At 36.6% G+C, this 22,376-nt stretch overlaps 1 protein-coding gene across 1 annotated transcript in view; it reads right to left on the reverse strand.

The window, feature by feature from the left end:
- RBM25 (RNA binding motif protein 25) overlaps positions 1–22,376 on the reverse strand; it is a 55,693-nt gene that overhangs the window by 33,022 nt on the left and 295 nt on the right. Inside the window, exons 2-5 of the mRNA XM_077750649.1 lie at positions 15,069–15,189; positions 11,107–11,156; positions 9,383–9,550; positions 4,226–4,283 (exon numbers count right to left, since the gene is read on the reverse strand). Coding sequence (XP_077606775.1) covers positions 4,226–4,283; positions 9,383–9,550; positions 11,107–11,156; positions 15,069–15,174 — 382 coding nt within the window. The 5' untranslated portion in view covers positions 15,175–15,189. The remainder of the gene's footprint in view (positions 1–4,225; positions 4,284–9,382; positions 9,551–11,106; positions 11,157–15,068; positions 15,190–22,376) is intronic.

Raw genomic sequence — 22,376 nt, forward strand, 5'->3', positions numbered from 1 at the left:
TGTACGTTTGGGGGGGGGGGCGGGGAGCACACACACACCTGGGACAGAGGAAGAGGGAGAGAGAAAATCCCCAAGCAGGCTCCACCCTCAGCATGGAGCCCAAAGATAGACTCAATCCCGTGACCATGAGATCATGACCTAAGCCAAAATCAAGAGTCCGAGACATTCAACCAACTGAGCCACCCAGGCACCCCAGAACCTATGCACTTTTCTCTTTTTTTCCTTTTAGTTTATTTTTATTTATTCTTAGAGAGAGATAGAGAGCAAGCAGGCGAGGAGCAGAGAGCAGGAGATGGAATCCCGAGCAGACTGCACTTGTCAGCACAGAACCTGATGTGGGGCTCCAACACATCAACTGTGAGATCATGACCTGAGCCAAAGTTAAGAGTTAGATGCTCAATCGACTGAGCCACCAAGGCACCCTAGAACCTGTGTACTTCNTCCTAGTGATGAGTCTAATTTTTCTGTGCCTATTTCATTCTAATAACTAGTCTAAGCATTATTACCATGACTCTGAATCAGAGATATTAAAACAAATTTTTAAAAAGTAATCTAAAAATTTTAAAACTTAAAATAAATTAACCCAAATATGTATACAGTTAAGGACATAACCACACAGAGAGGAACTATTCTAAGTGATGTAAAATTTTTTCTTTTTATGTTTATTTATTTTTGAGAGAGAGAGACAGAGTGTGAGTAGGGGAGAAAGAGAGGGAGACACAGAATCTAAAGCAGGCTCCAGGCTCCAAGCTGTCAGCACACAGACTGATGTAGGGCTCAAACTCACAAACCATGAGATCATGATCTGAGCAGAAATTGGACGCTTAACCAACTGAGCCACCCAGGCACCCCTATTCTGATTTTAAAACAGTAAATTTGACTCTAGATTTTTCAGTGTGATACATCATAAAGACAAAAGACCTGTCAATAAAAAAGAAAATTTCTATAACCATATTGCTGATGAGAGCATAGATGTGATTAGTCTTGAATTGTTGTATATGAAATGTGAGACGAACCAAGCCAATAATTACTTAATAGTCTATCATCCCAATGTCCTTGAAACTTGAATTCTCAGTATGGGGAAAAAAAAAATACAGGTATGACAGAAAAGATTAAATAAAAACCATTTAGACCTGAATGTGAATTAACGTGCACTGGAAAAATGTAAAAGCAAAGACTAAACGAATCTTATAATGAATATATCTAATTCCCAGATTCTGATTTTTAAAACAATTTACCACTAAAAGAAGCCAGAGTTCCTTAAAGAAATGGCTGATCCTAGGTCTGGCATGGAAAAACTACTAGATAAGCTCAGATTCCAGATAACAAAGGAGCTATCAAAAACAGTTAAGACTGTGATAAAACCATAGGAAATCCAACCTGCAGAGGCAACTTAAGACATTTTAAGCTTCACTAGCAATAATGATGAATAATAATAAAGATGACAATAAAAATGACACTTAATTCTTATTAACAACAAAATGAACATGCTTCAATCCTTAAATTCAAAATGGTTCTTTATAAAAAAAAAAAGTCACTGCTAAAGGATGCTGAGAACACAAACCAATTCTTCTGAAAAAAGTCAAAGAACCAAAGCATTTACCCTGTTTTACATTATATAAAATATACCTCTAACCAAATACTAGATGGAAGTAGAAGTTTATTCTTACAGCAGTAGTCTAATAAAGATGTTTCTTTTTTTGGTAACATTTATTCATTTTTTGAGTGGTAAGGTGGGCAGAGAGAGTGTGAGGGAAAATATGAAACAGGCTCCAAGTTCTGAGCTGTCAGCACAAAGGCCAATGCGGGGCTCGAACTCACAGACCACGAGATCATGACCTGAGCTGATGTCAGATACTTAAATGACTGAGCCACACAGGCACCCCAGAAAAATTATTTTTTCTTTTTCTTTCTTTCTTTTTTTTTTCTCAATTTTTTTGGGGTGGCTGGGTGACTCAGTCGGTTAAGCATTTGACTCTTGGTGTCAGCTAAGGTCACGCATGACCTCATGGTTGGGGAGTTGGAGCCAGTTCAGGCTTTGAACTGACAGTGAGGAAGGAACCTACTTGGGATTCTCTCCCTCTCTCTCTGCCCCTCTCTCATTCATTCTCTCATAATAAATAAATAAAACTTGAAAAGAAGTATTAAAAAATTTTTTAATGTTTATTTGTATTTGAGAGAGAGGGAGAGCGAGAGAAAGGGGGAGAGAGACAGCACAAGCAGGGGCAGGGCAGAGAAAGATAGAGACAGAATCTGAGGCAGGCCCAGGCTGTCAGCACAGAGCCTGACACAGGGCTCAAACTCACAAGCTACGAGATCATGACCTGAGCCGAAGTCAGAAACTCAAGAGGGACACTCAACTGACTGAGCAATCCAGGCACCACAAGATTTATTTTTCAATGAAGGAATGGCAGAAATCTTCAAATTAGACTAGCACATTTTGCAACCCTCCAATAAATCAATCAGTCCAGAAATAGACAATCAACAGCCGCACCACAACCACAAAATTTTTTTTAACTAAAAAAAAGACAACCCAGTAACCCAGTGTCTGATGATGGAAGAATACCTTTAGAAAATTCTTACAAATGAAATCATCAACAAAAATACCACACACGAACTCAAATTTAACTAAGTCTCAAGATACAACTACCAACCAGTTTACATAAAACACAGAAGACAGAGAAGCACTGGCAAATTATTCTGCATGGAGCTGCAATCAGCGAATCTAGACTAAAGAAACACTACTGAGGGGTGTCTGGGTGGCTCAGTCAGTTAAGCGTCTGACTTCGGCTCAGGTCATGATCTCACAGTTCATGGGTTTGAGCCCTGCATCGGGTTCTGTACTGGTGGCTAGCTCAGAGCCTGGAGCCTGCTTCAGATTCTGTGTCTCCCTCTCTCTCTGACCCTCCCCTGCTCAGGCTGTCTCTCTCTCTCTCTCAGAAATAAACATTAAAAAAAAAATTTTTTTTTAAAAGAAACACTACTGAGCAAATGACAGCTTCTTCCAGAAATAACTGCAAAGGAAAAGAGACAGAAGAACTTAAAATATTAAAAAATGGCTAAAAAATAGGCCAACTGCATTGTGTTGACTATGTGTAGATCCTGCATCAAACAAAATATTTAAAAATTTGGTATTAGTTATAACTGGATATCTGAACACTGATTTATAATATTAAGAAAAATAGCTTTTAAAGATCTTACGATAGTATTTTCAGTAAGCTTTTTAAAAAGCTCTTATCTTTTAAAGACACACACTAACATAGACAAAATAAGTGCTTGGAATGGCTTAAAAATAATATTAGGAAGGGACACCTGGGTGGCTCAGTGGTTAAGTGTCTGAATCTTGATTTTGGCTCAGATTGTGATCTCATGGTTCCTAAGTTTCAGCCCTACACTGGACTCTGCACTGAGAACGCAGAACCTGCTTGGGATTCTCTCTCTCTCTCCCCTCCCCCACCTCGAAAGTAAGTATTTTTTAAAAAACTAAACAATAAATTAAAAAATAAGAAGGAGAAAATGGATAGGATACAGGTTAAGCACAATTGACCATGAATTGATAAAGCTAAGTGATGAGTATATGGAAGTTCATCACACTACTCTGATTTTATAGATGCATGATTTTTTCCATAATAAAGTGTTTCAAGAATGTACATCAATTAAGCATCTGACTTCATCTCAGATCACAATCTCATGGTTTGTGAGTTCCAGTTCCCCATCAGGCTCTCTGCTGTCAGCATGTAGAGCCTGCTTCGCATCCTCTGTTCCTTCTTCTCTCTCTGCCCCTCCCCTGGCTACGTTCCTTCTCTCAAAAATAAACAATTAAAAGAAGAATGTACATCAAACAGGTGTTTTTACCAAGCAGAAAGAACAGTTTGCTTCTAAGACAAACAGGTTGTCTCACAATCTGCTCTCCTGGTTTCTTCCTAAGTCCTAATTGTTGAATACTAATCATACACCCCTGTTCTGAGAAAACAGACTTTTCAAAATAATATTGTAAAAAAACAATCTGAATATTTTTTCCTCTCCTACCGCTTTCCTAATACTCTTCCACTTTCTAATCTCGACTCTCAGCTAAATCTTCCTGACTGCCTTAATCCTATTACAGTAAGAAGGAAGTCAAAGAGTGCTGACAGAATACTCCATGGTTAAGGACAGTGAGAGTAAAACATGCAAGAAGTGACTTATGTATACAGCTTAAAATCATCTCAGTAAAAAAATTACATACCTTGAAGTTTTCCAGATGCACCTTGTACTCTCTTCCAGCTCAAAACCAAGCCACATTTCTTCAAAACAAAACAAAAAAAATGATCATTACCATTTAATAAAGTAAACTAATTTGTAATAAAAATAAGAGCACAATCATATTTCCACCAGGAGAAAAAAGCAAAAAAAAAAAAAAAAGAAAGAAAAGAAAAACCATACCAGCTATTAAATTTCTTAAAATGTTCTCAATTTCCACAAGCCTATTATATAAAAGAAATATATAATACATCATTTAAAAGAAAAATAATTCTTACAGATTTTCTTATTTGCAGAAAATTGGCTACCTTTTAATATAGAAATTATACAGTATTATTTATCTTATCCAAAATACATACATACAAAACAAAATTACCAATATCATATTTAAAAGAAACTATAATAAATTCAAGTAAAAAAGTCCATGAAGATTATGTTTTGAAAGACATATATATACTATAAACAACTTTTTAAATATTTGTTTTAAGTAATCTCTACACCACAATGTGGGGGCTCAAACGCACAACCATAAGATCAAGAGTCGCATGCTCTACCCAGGAAGCCAGTCAGGCACGACTGTATTATAAAGGGAGTTTAGTAACATGGGGAAATGCTTCATATAGGATGCAAAAACAACATGGGACATCTAATTGCAAATATATAGTAACACTTTATGTAAAGAAAAAAAATTTCCATAAAACAATCAGAAATGAGTGGGGCAGGTTACCTGAAGGGTAGAACATTATTTTGTTTACTTGCAAAGTTTTTAAATATTATTTCTAATTATTAAAGTTAAAACTAAAAGGTTAAAAAAAAAAGTTATGTGTGGAAAACAGTAACTGAAGATTGCCTGTCAAAGCTGAGAGAATGCATGTATTTTTCACATCTTCCTTCAGAGAAACCAATAAAATGATTATCAAGGAATGTAAAAAATAAAAACCCACGAGATCAAACATTGCAGGAGGAAACGGCGGCAGAATTCAACAAAATTTTAAGAAGACAAAAGGCAAGGGGCACCTCAGTGGCTCAGTCAGTTAAGCATCTGACTTTGGCTCAGGTCATGGGCTCACCATCTGTGAGTTCGAGGGCTGTGTCAGGCTCTCGAATCTGGACGGCTCAGAGCCTGGAGCCCTCCTTCAGATTCTGTGTCTCCCTCTCTCTGCCTCTCCCCCACTCATGCTCTGTCTCTCTCAAAAATGAATTAACATTAAAAAAAATTACAAAAAAGACAAAAGGCAAATGGAAGGATGGGAACTCATTCAGTATAACAAAGAAAGCCAAAACTCCAAGTGTTTGCAGATGAAGATATTACTGAGGAAGAATTAGACTAATGGATTCTACAAAGCCAAGTGGACCTAGACTAGAGGTAAAAGGTAGGTACAGAGTACACCAAGTTGTAGCATGAAGCTGAATAAAAACAAGTGCTTGCCTGACAATGAACATGGAACAATCAAAGCCTCAAGAGTTCTTTTCAAGCAACTACTCTAATCCCCACCCCAAAGAAGATAGCCTGCCATCTTTACAAGCAACTATACTATCCCCATCCGCAGGTAAGACAGAATGAAGTTATGAAGAAAGTGACCAGAAGAGAACAGATATGAAAGATCAGGAGGGGATACAGAATGGGTAACAAGAGCAGCCAATCATATACTCACTAGGCATGAAACCAATCAAATGCTGGCTAAATTACCCTACAATGACTTTCAACATTTTACAAACCCAACATATCCACACAAAAAGACTTCTAATCCCTAACTCTTAAATGTGAACAATCAAGGGTCACTAGACATTTAAGGCCTTAAAAGAAAAATGAAGGGTGCCCTGATGGCTCAATCAGTAAAGCATGCAACTTGATCTCAGGGTTATAAATTTGAGCCCCATACTAGGCATGGAGCCTACTTAAAACTTAAAGAGGAGCCACAGTGGCTCAGTTAGTTATGCATCTAACTTCGACTCAGGTCATGATCTCACAGCTCATGAGTTCAAGCCCCACATCAGGTTCTGTGCTATCAGCACAGAGATTGGGATTCTTAATCTCTCTCTCTTTCTCTCTCTCTCTCTCAAAATAAACTTTAAAAATCAATAAAAATTAAAAAATGTTTCAAATAAAATGTATACATTATCTCCACACACTTGCACACAAATATTCATAGCACCATTATTCAGGATAACCAAAAAGTGGAAATAACCCAAATGCCCATCAACTGATGGGCAAAATGAGAGGTATATCCATTAGATGGAATATTTGGCTGTAAAAAAGAACGAAATAATACTGATAGAAGCTACAGTATAGATGAACCCTGAAAACATTGCATTAAGTAAAAAAAAAAAAAAAAGACAAAACAAAAAGCCACACATATTCTATGATTCTGTGTCTATAAAATGCCCAGAATAGGCAAATCTACACAGACAGAAAGTAGGATAGTGGTTGCCATACACCAGGGAGAGCAGAGAATGGGAATTGACTTACAGGGTACATACAGGGTTTCTAGTTGAGGTGATGAAAATATTCTAGAATTAAGTCAGTGGTGATGTTTGTACAACTTTCTGAATATATTAAAAACATCTGCATTACTATAAAAGGGTGAATTTTAAACTATATTATATCAAAATAGAGGTTTTTTTTAAAAAATATCCTCCCAACATTCCACTTTAGAAAAAAATTGGCATTATCTTGTAAAACTGAAGATAAACGTGCTGTAAGACTCAGAAATTCCACTTCTAAGAGAACACATGACAGAAATGTTTTCATGTTCACTGAAGACATTACCAGTAATAATACAGCAAAGCACAGTATTAAGAAATAGAAACAATACATACATATGACTATCATCAAAAAATTGAAAATTCATGGTACATTACTACAATGCAATGGTACACGGCAATAAGTAAATAAACTAAAGCCATATATATATTAGGTGAAAATAAACAAGTTATATAGTACAGAATTAAGATTTATAAAGTGTAATTTTTTCTAAATATGTAAGCATGTAATTAAAGTAAGAAATGCACTGGGATGCCTGGATGGCTCAGTTGGTTAAGCATTGGACTACAGCTCAGGTCATGATCTCATAGTTTGTGGGTTCAAGCCCCACGTCAGGCTCTGTGCCAATTGCTCGGAGCCCGGAGCTTGCTTCAAATTCTGTCTCCCTCTCTCGGCCCCTCTCCCCCTCAAGCTCTGTCTCTAAAATAAATAAACACTAAAAAAAAAAGTTAAAAAAAAATACACACATAAATGAATACCAAATTTAGGATAATGGTCTACCTCTGGTGATTACCTCTGGTGATTACCTCTGTGGAAAAAGAAGTGGGAATTGGGGCCAACTGTAATGATTTCTTTCCTTAAAAAAACTGTATCACAAAATACTGAACCTGACAAAGCTAGGTTTGTGGTGCTTATTTCTTAAACATTTTTCAATTCATGGATCATACAATTTACAAAACAGATCTGGCAAAAAAATCAAGAAGGAAAAGATTTTAAAATAACTTCTTTAAAAAATAGTGATTAGGGAGAGAGAGAGTACAGTCACTGTTGTTTTTTATTGTAAAATCATTATTTCACTTAATGTACATTTATCACCAAGATAAAAATTTTATCTTTTTTTTTAATGTTCATTTATTTTTGAGAGGAGGAAAGAGACAGAGCGTGAGCAGGGAAGGGAAAGAGAGAGGGCAACACAAAATCTAAAGCAGGCTCCAGGCTCTGAGCTGTCAGCCCAGAGTGTGACACGGGGGTTGAACCCACTAACAAGCGAGATCATGACCTGAGCCGAAGTCGGAAGCTTAACTGACTAAAGTACCTCAGCACCCCAGGATAAAAATTTTTATACTAGGTCAATAAAGAAAACCAATGAGGCAACAACTGGATGGCTCAGTCTGTTAAGTGTCTGACTTCACCTCAGGTCATCTCATGGTTAATGAGTTCAAGCCCCACATCAGGCTGTCAGCAGAGCCCACTTTGTATCCTCTGTCATCCCCTTTTCTCTATGCCTCTCCCTTGTTTGTGCTCTCTCTCTCTAAAATAAACACATATTTAAAAAGAAATTTTTTAAACATCAATGTAAAGGGCGCCTGGGTGGCTCAGTCAGTTAAGCATCTGACTTTGGCTCAGGTCACCATCTCACAGTGAGTGAGTCTGGGCCCTGAGCTGGACTCTGCACTGACAGCTTGGAGCCTGGAGCCTGCTTTGGATTTTTTGTCTCCCTCTCTCTCTGCCCCTCCCTCACATGTGCTGGTGCTCTCGCTCAAAAATAAACCATTTTTTAAAATGTCAATGTCATGAAAAACAAAAACAAAACAAGCAAAGACAGGAAGCTATTCTATATTAGAGAAGATGTCTAGGAGCACCAGTGTGACTCAGTCCGGTTAAGCATCCAACTCTTCATTTTTGGCTCAGGTCATGAGGCACAGCCCCACATCGGGCTTTGTGCTGTCAGCAAGGTGTAACAATTCAATGGAATGTAAAATCCTTGACTGAATCATAGCTAAACAAAATGCAGCAATTATGGAGATTATTGGGAAAGTTACATGTGAACTGTACATATATTTAGTTAACAATTCTGTATCAGGGAAAAAATACCGTTCAGCCTTTAAATTTCTTTTTTTCTTTTTTTTTGAGAGCATACACCAGCAAGCAAGGGACGGAGAGAGAAAGAGAGAAGTCCACAAGGGGCAGAGACAGGGAGAGTGGGAGTGGGAGGGCTGGAGCTCACCTCCAGCGGGGCTAGAGCTCAACAACCTTGAGATCAAGACCTGAGCCAAAGTCAGATGCTTAACCAACTGGACCACCCAGGTGTCCCCAGCCTTAAATTTCTTAAGTGTGATGACAGTTTTGTGATCATATAAGAAAATGTCCTCGGTCTTAGGAGAAACAGAAGTATTTAGAGATGAAATATCATGTCACAACTTAACATCCAATTATTCAGAAAAAATGTAAGTGGCGGGGTATGGCGCACAGGTAGAAAATAAATGTGGCAAAATGTGTTTCACGAGTATTCACTATGCTATTCACTCAACTGTTTTTGCAGGATTGAAATTTCTCAAAATAAAAAGGAGAAAAGGATTATTGAGTCTTTTCTGCATTTTCATAGACTTGAAATCCATAATAATAAAATTTAAAAATGAAAAACAGTTTAACACTTACAGCAAGGAGCTGTCTTATAAGCATGTCAGAGGCTTTCTCAGAAATGTTGCCAACAAAAACTGTAGTAGTGGGACCACAATTTTCATCATTTTCTTTAGCCTTTAAGCCTGGATGATCCTTTCTTGCTCCCAAATGCTTTCCAACCATGGACACAGTAGGTACTAAAACCTAGAGCGGAAAAAAAGCGATAAAATTGGACCTGGCAATTAAATTCCCTATCATGTTTAATGCAACATTAGGTTAACAACAATTTTAAAGTAGTACATATACAGCAATTATTAAAGGTTCTACATACCGATTCTAAAGCTCCTATAATTTTTCATTAACACAGAATTATTTGTGACAAGTTCTATTATTAGATTACCTTTCTTTTAAAAACTTGGAAAAGCAAATAAAAATAACTTGGACAGATGGAAATATTTTTATATTTACAACATAATTCTTAAATGTCCAAGACATCATAAGTCATTTAAAATTATCAAATATATCCAGGAGATTCTTCACAACTCTACTCTGTACAAATATAAAAGCAAATTTCAATCGTCCCCACTAATCCTCTGACAAGAGTATTCAAATACTCTCACAGCATTCTCCAAAACTTAAATTTTACCTTTATCAGTTAGTTGTGTTTTTTATTTTTCCTTTATAACTTTCAACTTGCCAGAGGAACACTCTTACTCATTTTTACATCTGGAATTGAATTTAGCAAAACATCCACAGTAGGCACTGAATAAAGAGAGGTGAACTGAGGGAGCTGCTCCAAACCTCAAGTTCCACCTTTTCCTAGGCTGAAACGTAAGAGGATAAGTACCTGTCAGGTGGAGGTTTTCCAAAATAGCCAAACAATGGGTGTCCGATTCAAAAAAATCAGACCCCCTCCTTGGTTGCAGAACCTTATCTTCTTAGTGGTCTGCCTCACAGCAGATTTCTGTTTCCCCACAGGGTTACCATCTACTTATTGATATAGATAACACCTCCTCCTCCCTCCCATTTCAAAATCCACAGGTAGAGAAACAGTTGAAAGTAATGAGATCTACCCTCCCTCATAGAATTCTAAATGAAGTCTCAAAATTCTGGCTAAATAACAGTTAAGAGGGTAATTATTTATTCATGTGTAATAGCATGTTAGCATTCTTAACAAATGCTTAGAATGTATAAATGCTTTGATGAATATGAAGAATTAAGACTTAAGACTGAATAACGTAACAGTTTAGCAGAGTAAAGGCTTCAGTAAAACTTGCAAAGCTTAAAAATATCATACCAGACCGCAGAGAAAAATTAGTTTGGAAGGGGCTAAAAATTAGGTAGGTATGAGGAAAGAATGGAAATATATGTAACTCAAATTTCAATTAAGAATTTAAATTTCTGCTAAGATCATTCCTATAGTCTTTTCCTCTTATGAGATTAGGCATGTCAGATCATTCTCCTATCTCCCAGGACCAAGACAAAATGAGGGAATGATGTAAAAAACCAGTGTCCTAAATCTGAAATAACAAGTATATGAAGAGAGTACAAAATATGAGGTAAATCATGAAACTATTTAGGGAGGCTATTTTAGGGGCAACTGCATAATATCCACAGCTGAATGAAAATGATACTCAAATACATGGATCCTCTCACTCCCTATCATTCTTTTAAACCCTTAAAATACTTTATCAATTTGTTTAGCTTTAAAAGAAGTATTACTACTGTGTCTCCTAATTCCTCCTTAAAATTATACTTACAGTTGGAGCAGGAGCCATAATGCTCATTGGTACAGGAATCATTGGGGTCCCTAAGAAAAAAAAGCATAATAAATCATAAGAACACAGTCACATAAGACTATATTCTATATCTACTACACGCCTTACCAATATGTAAAAACGCAGGACTGATGACAATGAGATATTGTTGAATGCCTTATTCTCAAAAGCAATGGGGTATCAGACCAGTTTATATAAACTTACATGACAACAAAAAAATGATTCTAAAAGCAAAAAGGCTACTGCCACAACATGCTTTCATCTCAGAAGTTTAAAAAACTGGAGAGTTGTTGATTCATGTTCCTCTGATTCAGTACATCCTGAAAACCACTAACTTACACAAATACAAGTTCACTTATGGGTAAACAACAGTTATTAATGAATCCTTTAAAATAATAATAATAATTTATCAAATGAGAAACTAGTCTGGAAACTTAGATAGAATCTTATTACTGCTGGTTCTTTAATAAAAACAAAAATCAGGGGCACTTGGATGGCTTAGTCAGTTGAGTGTCCGATTCTTGATTTCACTTCAGATCATGTTCCCAGGGTTGTGGGATCAAGCCCCAAGTCAGACTCCATGGAGTATGAAGCCTGTTTTAAGATTCTCTCTCTCAACGGGAACCCTCTTGGCACTATTCGTGGGAATGGAAACTGGTGCAGCCGCTCTGCAGAACAGTGTGGAGGTTCCTCAAAAAATTAATAGAACTCCCCTATGACCCAGCAGCAGCACTGCTAGGAATTTACCCAAGGGATCCAGGAGTGCTGATGCATAAGGGCACATGTACCCCAATGTTCACAGCAGCACTCTCAACAATAGCCAAATCATGGAAAGAGCCTAAATGTCCATGAACTGATGAATGGATAAAGAAGACGTGGTTTATATACATATTTTCAGCAAGGTAGATGGAGCTGGACGGTATTAGGCTAAGTGAAGTAAGTCAGTCAGAGAAAGATTCCATATGTTTTCACTGTTATGTGGATCTTGAGAAACTTAACAGAAGATGATGGGGGAGGGGATGGGGGGAAAAAGTTACAGAGAGGGAGGGAGGCAGGCAAACCATAAGAGACTCTTGAATACTGAGAACAAACTAAGGGTTGATGGTGGGTGGAGGAGAGGGGAAAGTGGGTGATGGGCACTGAGGAGGGCACTTGTTGGGATAAGCAGTGGGTGTTGTATGGAAGCTAATCTGACAATAAATTATATTAAAAACAATTCTCTCTCTCTACAAAACACATGAACATAAGGGAAGAGAAACAAAAATAATATAAAAACAGGGAGGGGGATAAAACAAATAGAGGGTTCCTGGAGGGGTTATGGGAGGCGGGGATGGTCTAAATGGTAAGGGGCATCAAGGATTCTTGATTTTAGCTCAGGTCATGATCCAGGCTCATGGGATCAAGCCCTATGTGCTGAGCATGGAGCCTGCCTAAGATTCTCTCCCTCCGCTGCTTGTGTGTGTGCCCTTGCTCTTGCACGCTCTCTCTCAAAAAAAAAAAAAAATACATAAAAAAAAAAATAAACAACAGAAGCAGGGAAAGAGTATACATTAGCAAACACATCAAGATATGCATAGTGTACCTCTGAAGAGTACATACTAGACACTGGTAAGAAAGGGAATTTTCCTTTGGGAAAGGGAATTCTCAAGAACTATGGGGTAAAACTTTCCTTTTTCTATATACATACTTTTTAGGGAAAAATTATGGTTATTTTTCAAATTTATTTTTAAACATGGAATGTGACCATCACATTAATTCCATTAACAAGAAAAACAAAAAAATTATTAATGAATATGAGTATTTGCGGTCTTGAATTATTACACTAGTTTAACATACCACTTTATTATTTACCTTTTAAAGTACTGATGTTCTACAAAGAAAGCACAATGAGTTGCAACTAAAATCTGATTTATCATCTGAGTATATTTCTCTGAACAGAAATGATACTCTGTGCTGTTATAATCAGAATCAGAATCAGCATAGTGTCACCATTCTGAATAAATGCCCACATTAGGATGGCAATGAGCAAACATGCAGGAAGAAAAACTAACACTCTGGTTTTAGGATCAGCTGACCCACTTTTTTTTTTAATGTTCATTTATTTATTTAAGAGAGAGACAGAGAGAGAGAGAGAGAGAGAGAGGAGAGAGAGAGATACACAGAGAATCCCAAGCAGACTCCACACTGTCAGCAAAGAGCCCTATGCAAGACCTGAGTCCATAAACCGTGAGATCATGACCTGAACCAAAATCAAGAGTCAGGACATTTAACCAACTGAGCCACCCAAGTGCCCCTGCTTTTCCTAACTTTTAAAAGTAGGATTTACCTTCAAATTCCTGAAGTGTTAGATGATATCCCAGAAACACTGTCATGTTTATCTTGTGGCTTTTCATACCTAAACCAACACTGCTATATACTCAACCTAGGAGTAGAAGCCCCTCAAAGCTGAACCTGTACAATGTGTTGTGAATTAACAACCCATCTTACCAGCCAACTTCAATGTACTGTTAATTTCTCAACAGTCAAGCTCTTTAGTAAAACAATGTAATTTCAAATAGATAATCCAATAATTAAAACAGGTCTCTGATATAAAGCTTCCCTTAAGCAAGGTGCCTGGGTGGCTCGGCAGTTAAGCATTTGACTCTTGATTCAGGTCATGATCTCACAGTTCCTGAGTTTGAGCCCCACATTGGGCCCTGTGCTGATGGTGCAGAGCCTGCTTGGGATTCTCCCTCCCTCTCTGTCTGCCCTTCCCCTTCCTCACACGCACTGGCTCGTGCACTCTCTCAAAATAAACAAACTTAAAAAAATTTATTTAATTTAAAAAAAGAAAAAAAAAGACTTCCTCAAATATTTCTAGATGTTTTCCAAGATCATTTGCTGACTCCAGCCTGCATTACAGAGTTAGTGAAAAAAAAAAAAAAAACTTTTAACATACAAATTAAGGACAGTTCTTAAGATACTGTCTTTTGTCTTTTGAAAGGGAAGCTGATTTTGTATAAAATGTTTTCAGCCCTGCTAAAAATATCTGAACTACTACCCATAACCCAAAGGAAAACTCTTGCTCTCTAGGCCAAGTAATGTTAATATGTGCCTCAAGAAATACAAATCAAAACCACACTGAGATACTACCTCATGCCAATCAGAGTGGCTAAAATGAGCAAATCAGAGAACTCTAGATGCTGGCAAGGATGTGGAGAAATGGGCNGCCTCAAGACAATGGTTCTCAAATGTGGGTTCTCTTAGCTATGCTAAAATAAGATGCCTAGGAATCGCCTGTGAACATGTTGAAAATAAAGATTCCTGGATATTTAGAAGTATCTGAGGATCTGAATCAGTGGGTTGGAGTGGGGACTGAAGGTTACCTTTTTTTTTTTTTTTTTTTTTTAAAATCTCAGCTTTGGAGAGAGGAACTTTTTATATGATAATCTGAAAATCCCTCCAAAATATATTTTCAAGCATAACAAAGGAGCAGAACAGTATATGTAGGATGTTACTATACATCTGCATTAAAAGAAAAAAACAAAAACTCAGTGGATAAAAGAATATATATTTGCAGTGGCATGTAATATGCACTAAAAAGCACCTGGGACAATAAAGAAACCAACTGATCGAAACAGTTTTCCCTCTTTCTATAAGAGATTAGTAGTAAGTTATGCGGGAATGTAAGGAAAATTTTTCACAGTATACCTTTTTGATGACTGAACCATATGAATGCATTACCTGGTTTTAATAAAGTGTTTTTTTCCCTTAATCTCCCCAGATGAGTTTGATGCTCAGCCAGATATGAAAAGCACTGCCACAGGAAAATGAGACACCATATTTACAAAAGGATGCTAACAGACATCGTTACTACTGACACATCACATATATATCACTTTCCTAAAGTTAACAGTGTACTGACAAAACTGCAGGTTAAAAAACAACAGTCTCCACAAACTTACCTGGAGGTACAGGTGGAGGAAAACCAGGAAACTGTGGGGGTGGGATCCCTGGTGGGAGTGCTGGGATTCCCATGGGAGGGCGATTCAAGTGAGGGGGGAAAGACATTCTTACTGCAGCGGTCTAAAGAAAAAAATCATGACAAATCATTTTATTTGAAATCTTTGCAATTTGATATGCCTGGTTTGTTGGCCTTCATTTTTAGAGTATCTGCAAAATTCTAAAGTTTTCTTACCCAAAGGAGTTGGCAAAGACCCTCTTTTCTCTGTCTGTCCATTGAGAATTTTTAAAACTTAGATCTTTTCTAAAATAAGTTCCCAAAATGTACACGATCTAAATTCAGGATAGACTCCTACAATCATGTGGGAATACATATAAAGGAAGAAAAAAATGTTGAGGTTCAGTTAATATCCAAAAATTAAATACCAAACATCAACGAATCTTTTTAAACCAAACTCAGAATCCAGGAAGATTATCTAACAGTTTTTTTTTTCTTTAAGTGTTCTGATGCAGTCATTTTTTACACACATCACACCCTGAAATCTAAATGTACAAAGTTACGCAGTATTTTTTGATTCAATGTCGGCCAGCTCCTCAAGGACAAATGAATGTCTCAGTAAACTTAAACCTGAGAGGGAAGAAACTTCCTGACATCGGATCACATGGTAACCATTCCGATACAAAGAGAACATACAATTTGTGACAATAAGATGTCTTAATTTTTGATAAAAGCAAACCTCTTAACCATTCTTGAATGAAATTCAATGAATGAATGAAATTCAAGAATCAGATCTTAGCATTTTACTTAATGTAAGGTGACACTGAACTGTTTCGTTTGACTTTAAAAGAAACTTAATTTTGGATTTTAGTTAAATGAACGTAGTATTTAAGATTCCCTTACCACCAAATTTTATATTTTCATCAACACACTTGAGTGTCTAGAACTATTAGAAAAAGTAGAAAACCAATGTCAGGATGTCCTAGGAAGATTCCATGTACCAATTTTAAAAAGAAGCCAAAATAAATGCTCTTGTATCAGTATCAGTGATGGCACTAAATAGTAGCAATTTGATGAACTGGATATTTGTTGGATACTAGGAAAAACTCCCTCTACACTCTACAACTGAAGGGGTCTATCTAGAGCTAGAACATTTGTACTATTTGTGTGTGTGTGTGTGTGTGTGTGTGTGTTTCATACACTGATTTACTCACCCTTCAGAAGAGAGAAGATAAAAAGTGCATGTCTTCCACTTCCTCTCCCCCTAATCCCAACAGTTTGGTATATATCGTTGTATTCTTCTAAATATCTTTCTATACACAAACTAATATATAATCATTTTTGTTTTTCTGCAAACAGTATAATCATTCTTTATTGTTATCCTCATTTCTCCCTCATTATCATTAACATCTCTTAATATCAGTTCATAAAGTTCTATCCTAACCTTTACAAAGCAATAAATACTATAATACAGATACATAATATTCAATCAACAAGGATGACTAGCTCCACATTTTGCCTTTTACAAATAATATTGAACATTCTTGGACACACTGGACATACAAATCTACGCACCTGTGCAAGTAATTTTATAATACAGCTTAGTACTGTATGTATCTACACTTTACCTCCAAATCATCCTCCGAAACTAGTGTACAAATTTATATCCCCACCACCAATATATGGGTATGTATGCCCTTTCCTCAAATCTTCAACATCACTGGAGTAAATCAGTGTTTAAATTGTAACAGTCTCATAGGTATAAAAAAAAAAAAAACCTCTCATTTCAATGTGCATTTCCTTAATCACTAATGCGGTTGAGTATCTTTTTACCTGTTTATTACACTTTTCTTTAAAAAAGTCTTAGACAAGCATGTCCTTCAGGCTCACAGTTGTTCTTCCTCAGTGTTGACTTAAAAAGTTTGGATATGTGAGGATAATACAGGATTATTTAGGATAATTCTATAAAATCTAAACTTCAATTTCAGAAAACACAGTACACTTAAAATATTTAGAAAGATTTACAGGTAAAATAAATTCCTAGAATTTCACATAAGGTATTGGAAAATGCTTTAAAATCTTTAAGCATTGGCATAAATTAAAAAGGAAAAAATGCAACTAATTTAAGATTATAAATGTGTTGAATTTTTAAATAATCTTTTTGTAATACTTTTTGCCTAAAAATAAAAACAAACATTCTATAGGAGGGGACGGAAGTGTGTCTCCTTTCAAAAGAGGGCTACTGTCCTACTTACAGAAGCTCTTTATTATCATTATAATACTCTATCTCAGCACTTTCTTAGGAGAGCAGTTGGTATTAATACCTGTTGAATAAATAAATCAATGAATGAATCAGTAAACACATTTATTAACAAGCTCCCATGTGCCAAGTTCTGTGCTAGCAATGACCCAGTGTCTTGTCTCACAATGTTTACAAAGACTGGAGCATGAATTCCTAGAACCATTTGTTGCCAAGTATTAAGCTATAACCATTATTTTGTAAAAGCCCTATATGTTCTTGGGTTTCAATTATATTTTATGGCTTTTAAATGTATAATTCAGAGTGTTATGTGGAAACTAATTTGACAATAAACTATTTGTAAAAAAAAAAAAAAGTATAATTCATTCCGTAAGAACAACCACATTACATGTTGTATGCTAACATATCCATTCTATTTACTTCTAATTTTTCTGCTATATGTCCCTTTCATTTAGAACTATTCAAAACTTGCTCATTCATAGGCAAAACTTCAAAATTTCAAAGGGAAAGGTATCTTTATGAGATAACGGTCCCTTCTATGGTCAGAAAACAAACAATTCTGGTGATCACTAATATTAATGTTCACTTTAAACATGCTAAAGTGAGAGTATCAACCACTTTTTTCAACATACTTTTATGTTTTGACATGTGTGAAAATGACTAAGAATAAACTTTTATAACGATAAGCAAAGTTGATCCGTTTTTACCTACAGTTGATAAATTCTAATACTGTCATAGTAAATTACATGGAGATTCAAAGTTGGTAGGTACATTGTAGAATAAGGTAGGGAAGAGAATTTGGGAGTGCTTCACTTTAAATATGGTGGTCATGCCTCACAAAGATGACAGGCAAACTGAACAAAAATTCCAAAGAGGCCAAGACAGGAAGCCTCATATATGGAGGCAATAGCCTTACAAGCAAAGAAAAGAGAAATATAGGAGCCTGAGGTGATTACATAGTGTTTGTGGGAGGAACAGCAAGGCCAACAGCTGGAGCAGAGTACCTGAGGAAAGTTAAAGATAAATGCTAAGTATCACTTGGGGGAGCAGGCTCAGAGAATGTAGTACTTCGTACGCCACTGCCAATGTTTTGATTTTTACTCTGAATGAGATGGAAAACATTTGAAAGGCTTTTGACCTGACTTACATCTTAACAGCATCACTGGCCACTGTGTTAATAAAACTGGAGAGCAAGGGGAGAAGCAAAGGACTACTCTAATAACACAGAAAAGAGAGGGTGGCCTGGAAGAGGTGGTAGCGGTGCAAGTGTTAGATTCTGGATGTTCGCGTTTCAAGGGTAGTCAATTGCTTGAGGGATCACATGTGGAGTTTAAGAAAAAGGGAGCTAAAAAGCTTATTTTATTAGCACTGAGATGATTATAAATTAACATTTACAAAATACTTGTATTTTTCACCTTCACTCTGGAGGGGTTCACTTTTAGAAGGTTCAAAGTATTTTAATAAGAATTTATTTTTAAGCAATCTCTACACCCAATGTGGGGCTCACACTCACAACCCCGAGATTAAGAGCTGCATGCTCTTCCCACTGAGCCAGCCAAGGGCCCCTAGAAGGCGCAAAGCATTTTTACAGGGGCTAAGTATGAAGCCTTATGGCCCAAAGTAACAAAATGAGCACCTGTCAGGTGAGCGTTCCCTATCTTTAGTGTGGCAGTGGTCATACAGGTTTATTGCGCATTTGTCAAAATTCACTGAAATTAAAATGGGTGTATTTTACTGTATGTAAATTTTATCTTAATAAATCTAGGTTCCTCTGTCGGGGGAAAAAAACTAAATAACATTTATCCGTACCATTCAACATATGCATGTATTCTGCTCTTTTTCATTTTTTCCTCTTTATGCCTTTTTTCCCCTCCTTATGCTTTTAAATCACTTCTTTTCTCACACCATTTACTACTTATAATCATTCCTCCACTGCAGATTTATCCTAATAGAAAAAATACTTCACCTGGAATAGATTAACTGGCTAACCTCATCCGGACACCGTGTGACAAATTTCTGAATGTTAAGAGGCAAACGAACCAACAGATTCTCCTTAACACCTATACATACAACTCATTCATTCAACAAATATCTAGCTCCACTTGTGTGTCAGATTCTTTTCTAAACATCATTTTCATACAGTTATGCTGCTAGTTCAGTGGCTCTGCATTAAATACAAATGATCTATACTATAGCATGTATTGTTCCCTGCTCTGCTTACAGCCTAGATGTACAATGGATTGACATATCTGTCCCAGCCTAAGAAAACCAAGCCCCTCAAAACTGCATTTCTCAAACCGAATTTCTACAGAAGTGGAGTCTTCGGGAACTACTCCTAGGAAAAAGTATTCCATGTCCAAAAAACAATGGGAAATGCTTGATTAACAAAACGTTTCTTTCGCAGGAAAGCTTTTGAGGTATGAAAATATGGAAGTGTTTTAAGTCTCAAAAAAGGGACATGATCTTTTTCTGAGCTTTCCACTTTGCTGTTCTACCATTTTCAATGATTAAAAAGCAATACTATCTACAGAGAAAAATTAGTGATAGTCTGGAACTGGGGTGGGAACAAGGCGTGACTTGCAAACGGGAAAGCGGGATTCTTTTTGTGGTAACAGTCACACAACTATGAACATTTACTAAAGATCATCAAATTTGCACACTACACCAAGTGTATTTTATGTGTCAATTACACCTAAGTAAAGTTGCTTTAAAAAGAAAACAGTATCAATTCAGGACAAGTTCAGGCTAAATCCTATTAGGACATTAATTTCCTAATTTTGTTCACTCTACTGCTATTGAATACGAAAATATCCTTATTCTAAGAAATACAGACTTAAGTATTTAAGGGCTAAGGGACACTCATCTGTGGCTTACTAGCAAAACATTTCAGAAGAAAACTATGAAGAAAAAGAGGAAAGGATAAAGTAAATTTGTGAAATGTTATCTTTTGGGGAATCTAGGTGAAATGTTATTTGAGAATTCTTTCTACTATTCTTGCAACTTGCTTAAAGTTTGAAGTTGTGTCGAATAAGTTTTAAAAAGCAGTTATCAGTAATTCGGGTGGTGTAAATATTTTTTTTTTTTACTGTCTGAAGTTTCAAATTTTTAAAAAAGGAAGGAGAAAACCTATTGAAAAACTTTAAGGGGTAATCAATCTTTTTAGGAATGGCAATGATAGTCAGAAAAGACTATCAAGATATTAAACAAAATACACAGAATGTTTTTGTAAGATGTTAAAAGATTCAATGATTATTTCTGCTTCAAAAGTTACAAAATAGTCAATACAATTTTTCTCTTAATCATATGTAAATGAAAAATCTATATAGCTAATCAGTGACCCAAGAAGTTACTTGAAAATCTCAAACTTGTATTAGGTCTGAAGTAATTACCAATACTAAAATGAACTCATTCTATTTTAAAAACAGATTTAAAGCCTAACACAGTAGAATAAAGATACCAAACCACAAAATAATAAAAACTTACCCCAAACTATTATTAATATATAATGCCTACATGCAACACAGGGACAATGAAAACATTTTCTTCCTACAAATGTTTTGGAATCAAAGATACATACATACATATATAAAGGAAAAACCATGTTTGGGGGATGAGAAATGGAATTTAGGTAACTCCAAGAAGAATTATTATTTAATAAAAGTATTAACCAACATTTTTAGTTACTTTTGTTTACAAAAGCCTTCAACATACATTATCTCACTGAATTTCGCAAATTACCTGGTGTAGATATATTCTCCTTTTACAGACGAAGAAGCTAACTTGTCCAAGGGAACACAATAAATGAGTGGGGACTCCAAGGTCCCCACTATCCTGAAATTACCAATCCAAAGGCTGTTTTCACTGTATCACAATGCCTCTTTCTAGTAATAACATACCAATAAGAAACTTTATTAAGGGTTAACTTTTATTTATAAAAGTCTATTCAGAGTACACTGGAAGAAACGTTAAGGGTCTGGATTAGGCTCTTGTACTTCACTGAAAATTATTAAATAACAGTATCAGTTAATGTGGACTAAACACTATGTTACTTAGACATAGCAAAAGGATTTTACATACGTTTTTCTCAATCCCCAATCACAATAACCTATGAAGCGGATACTGTTATACCTCAATTTACAGATGAAGAAAGCCAAGGCTTCAAGAAAAGTTAGAGTAACTAGAATAGAATAGTATCTGCTTGAATCATGAGGACCAACTGAAGGCCTTTCAAACCCCTATATGTTTTTGGAAATCTTTAAAAATCAAAGTTCCTAAGACCGAATAAAAATTGTTTACACTCCACTGCCAACTTCCTAACTCACAGTACTTCATACTATAGCAGTCTGGTACAAGAGAAGTCCAATCTCTCCTCTCTTTTGGTCTGCTCCTTTCTGACCAGGATCAAAATGGCTTTTCCATGGCAATATAAATATCCACATTACATAACTTCAAAATGATCTTCATACTCCTAGATCTACTTCCGAAAACGTATATAAAAAGTACAAAAGACCAAGGAAGAGTAAGAAAGAAGTAACACATTTTAATGTGGAGCTTGTTCATCTCCTAGAATGAATGGGATATAGTTTACTGCAACCTCCAAAGGAGGAAGGGGCAGGACCACAGTACTCCTCACAATCGTAGACCAGCAAACCAGGGGGATGCCAAAAAAGGTGGGCATTGGCTGAATTCGGGGTGGGGGTGGGGGACTCCACTCGGTGGCGGGCTCTGGATGACCAAAGAGAAAGGGAAAGAAATCCGTTGGTGGCCAGCACCTCGCTAAAAAGGGTGGCCGCTCTCTGGCTTGTGGGCAGAGCCTGAGGCAAGTGTCCTAGGCCGGAAAATCTACAGTGAGGCCCAGGTTAGAAAGGGGCCTCAGGGAAGGGCTCCCCAGGGACAAACCGATTGTTCTGTGGCAATCGTGGAGTGAGAAGGGGACCAGGCGATCCACTCTGTGACGGACCGGGGAAGGGAAAGAGAAAGTGGGCGACAAATGCAAGGAGGAAAGCTCTGGCAGTAGGTCCGGCCTCCACGGGCTCCTGCTGGGCCCACCGG

The sequence above is a fragment of the Crocuta crocuta genome, unplaced genomic scaffold (assembly GCF_008692635.1).
Source record: "Crocuta crocuta isolate KB4526 unplaced genomic scaffold, BGI_CrCroc_1.0 scaffold186, whole genome shotgun sequence".
Taxonomy (NCBI): Eukaryota; Metazoa; Chordata; class Mammalia; order Carnivora; family Hyaenidae; genus Crocuta; species Crocuta crocuta.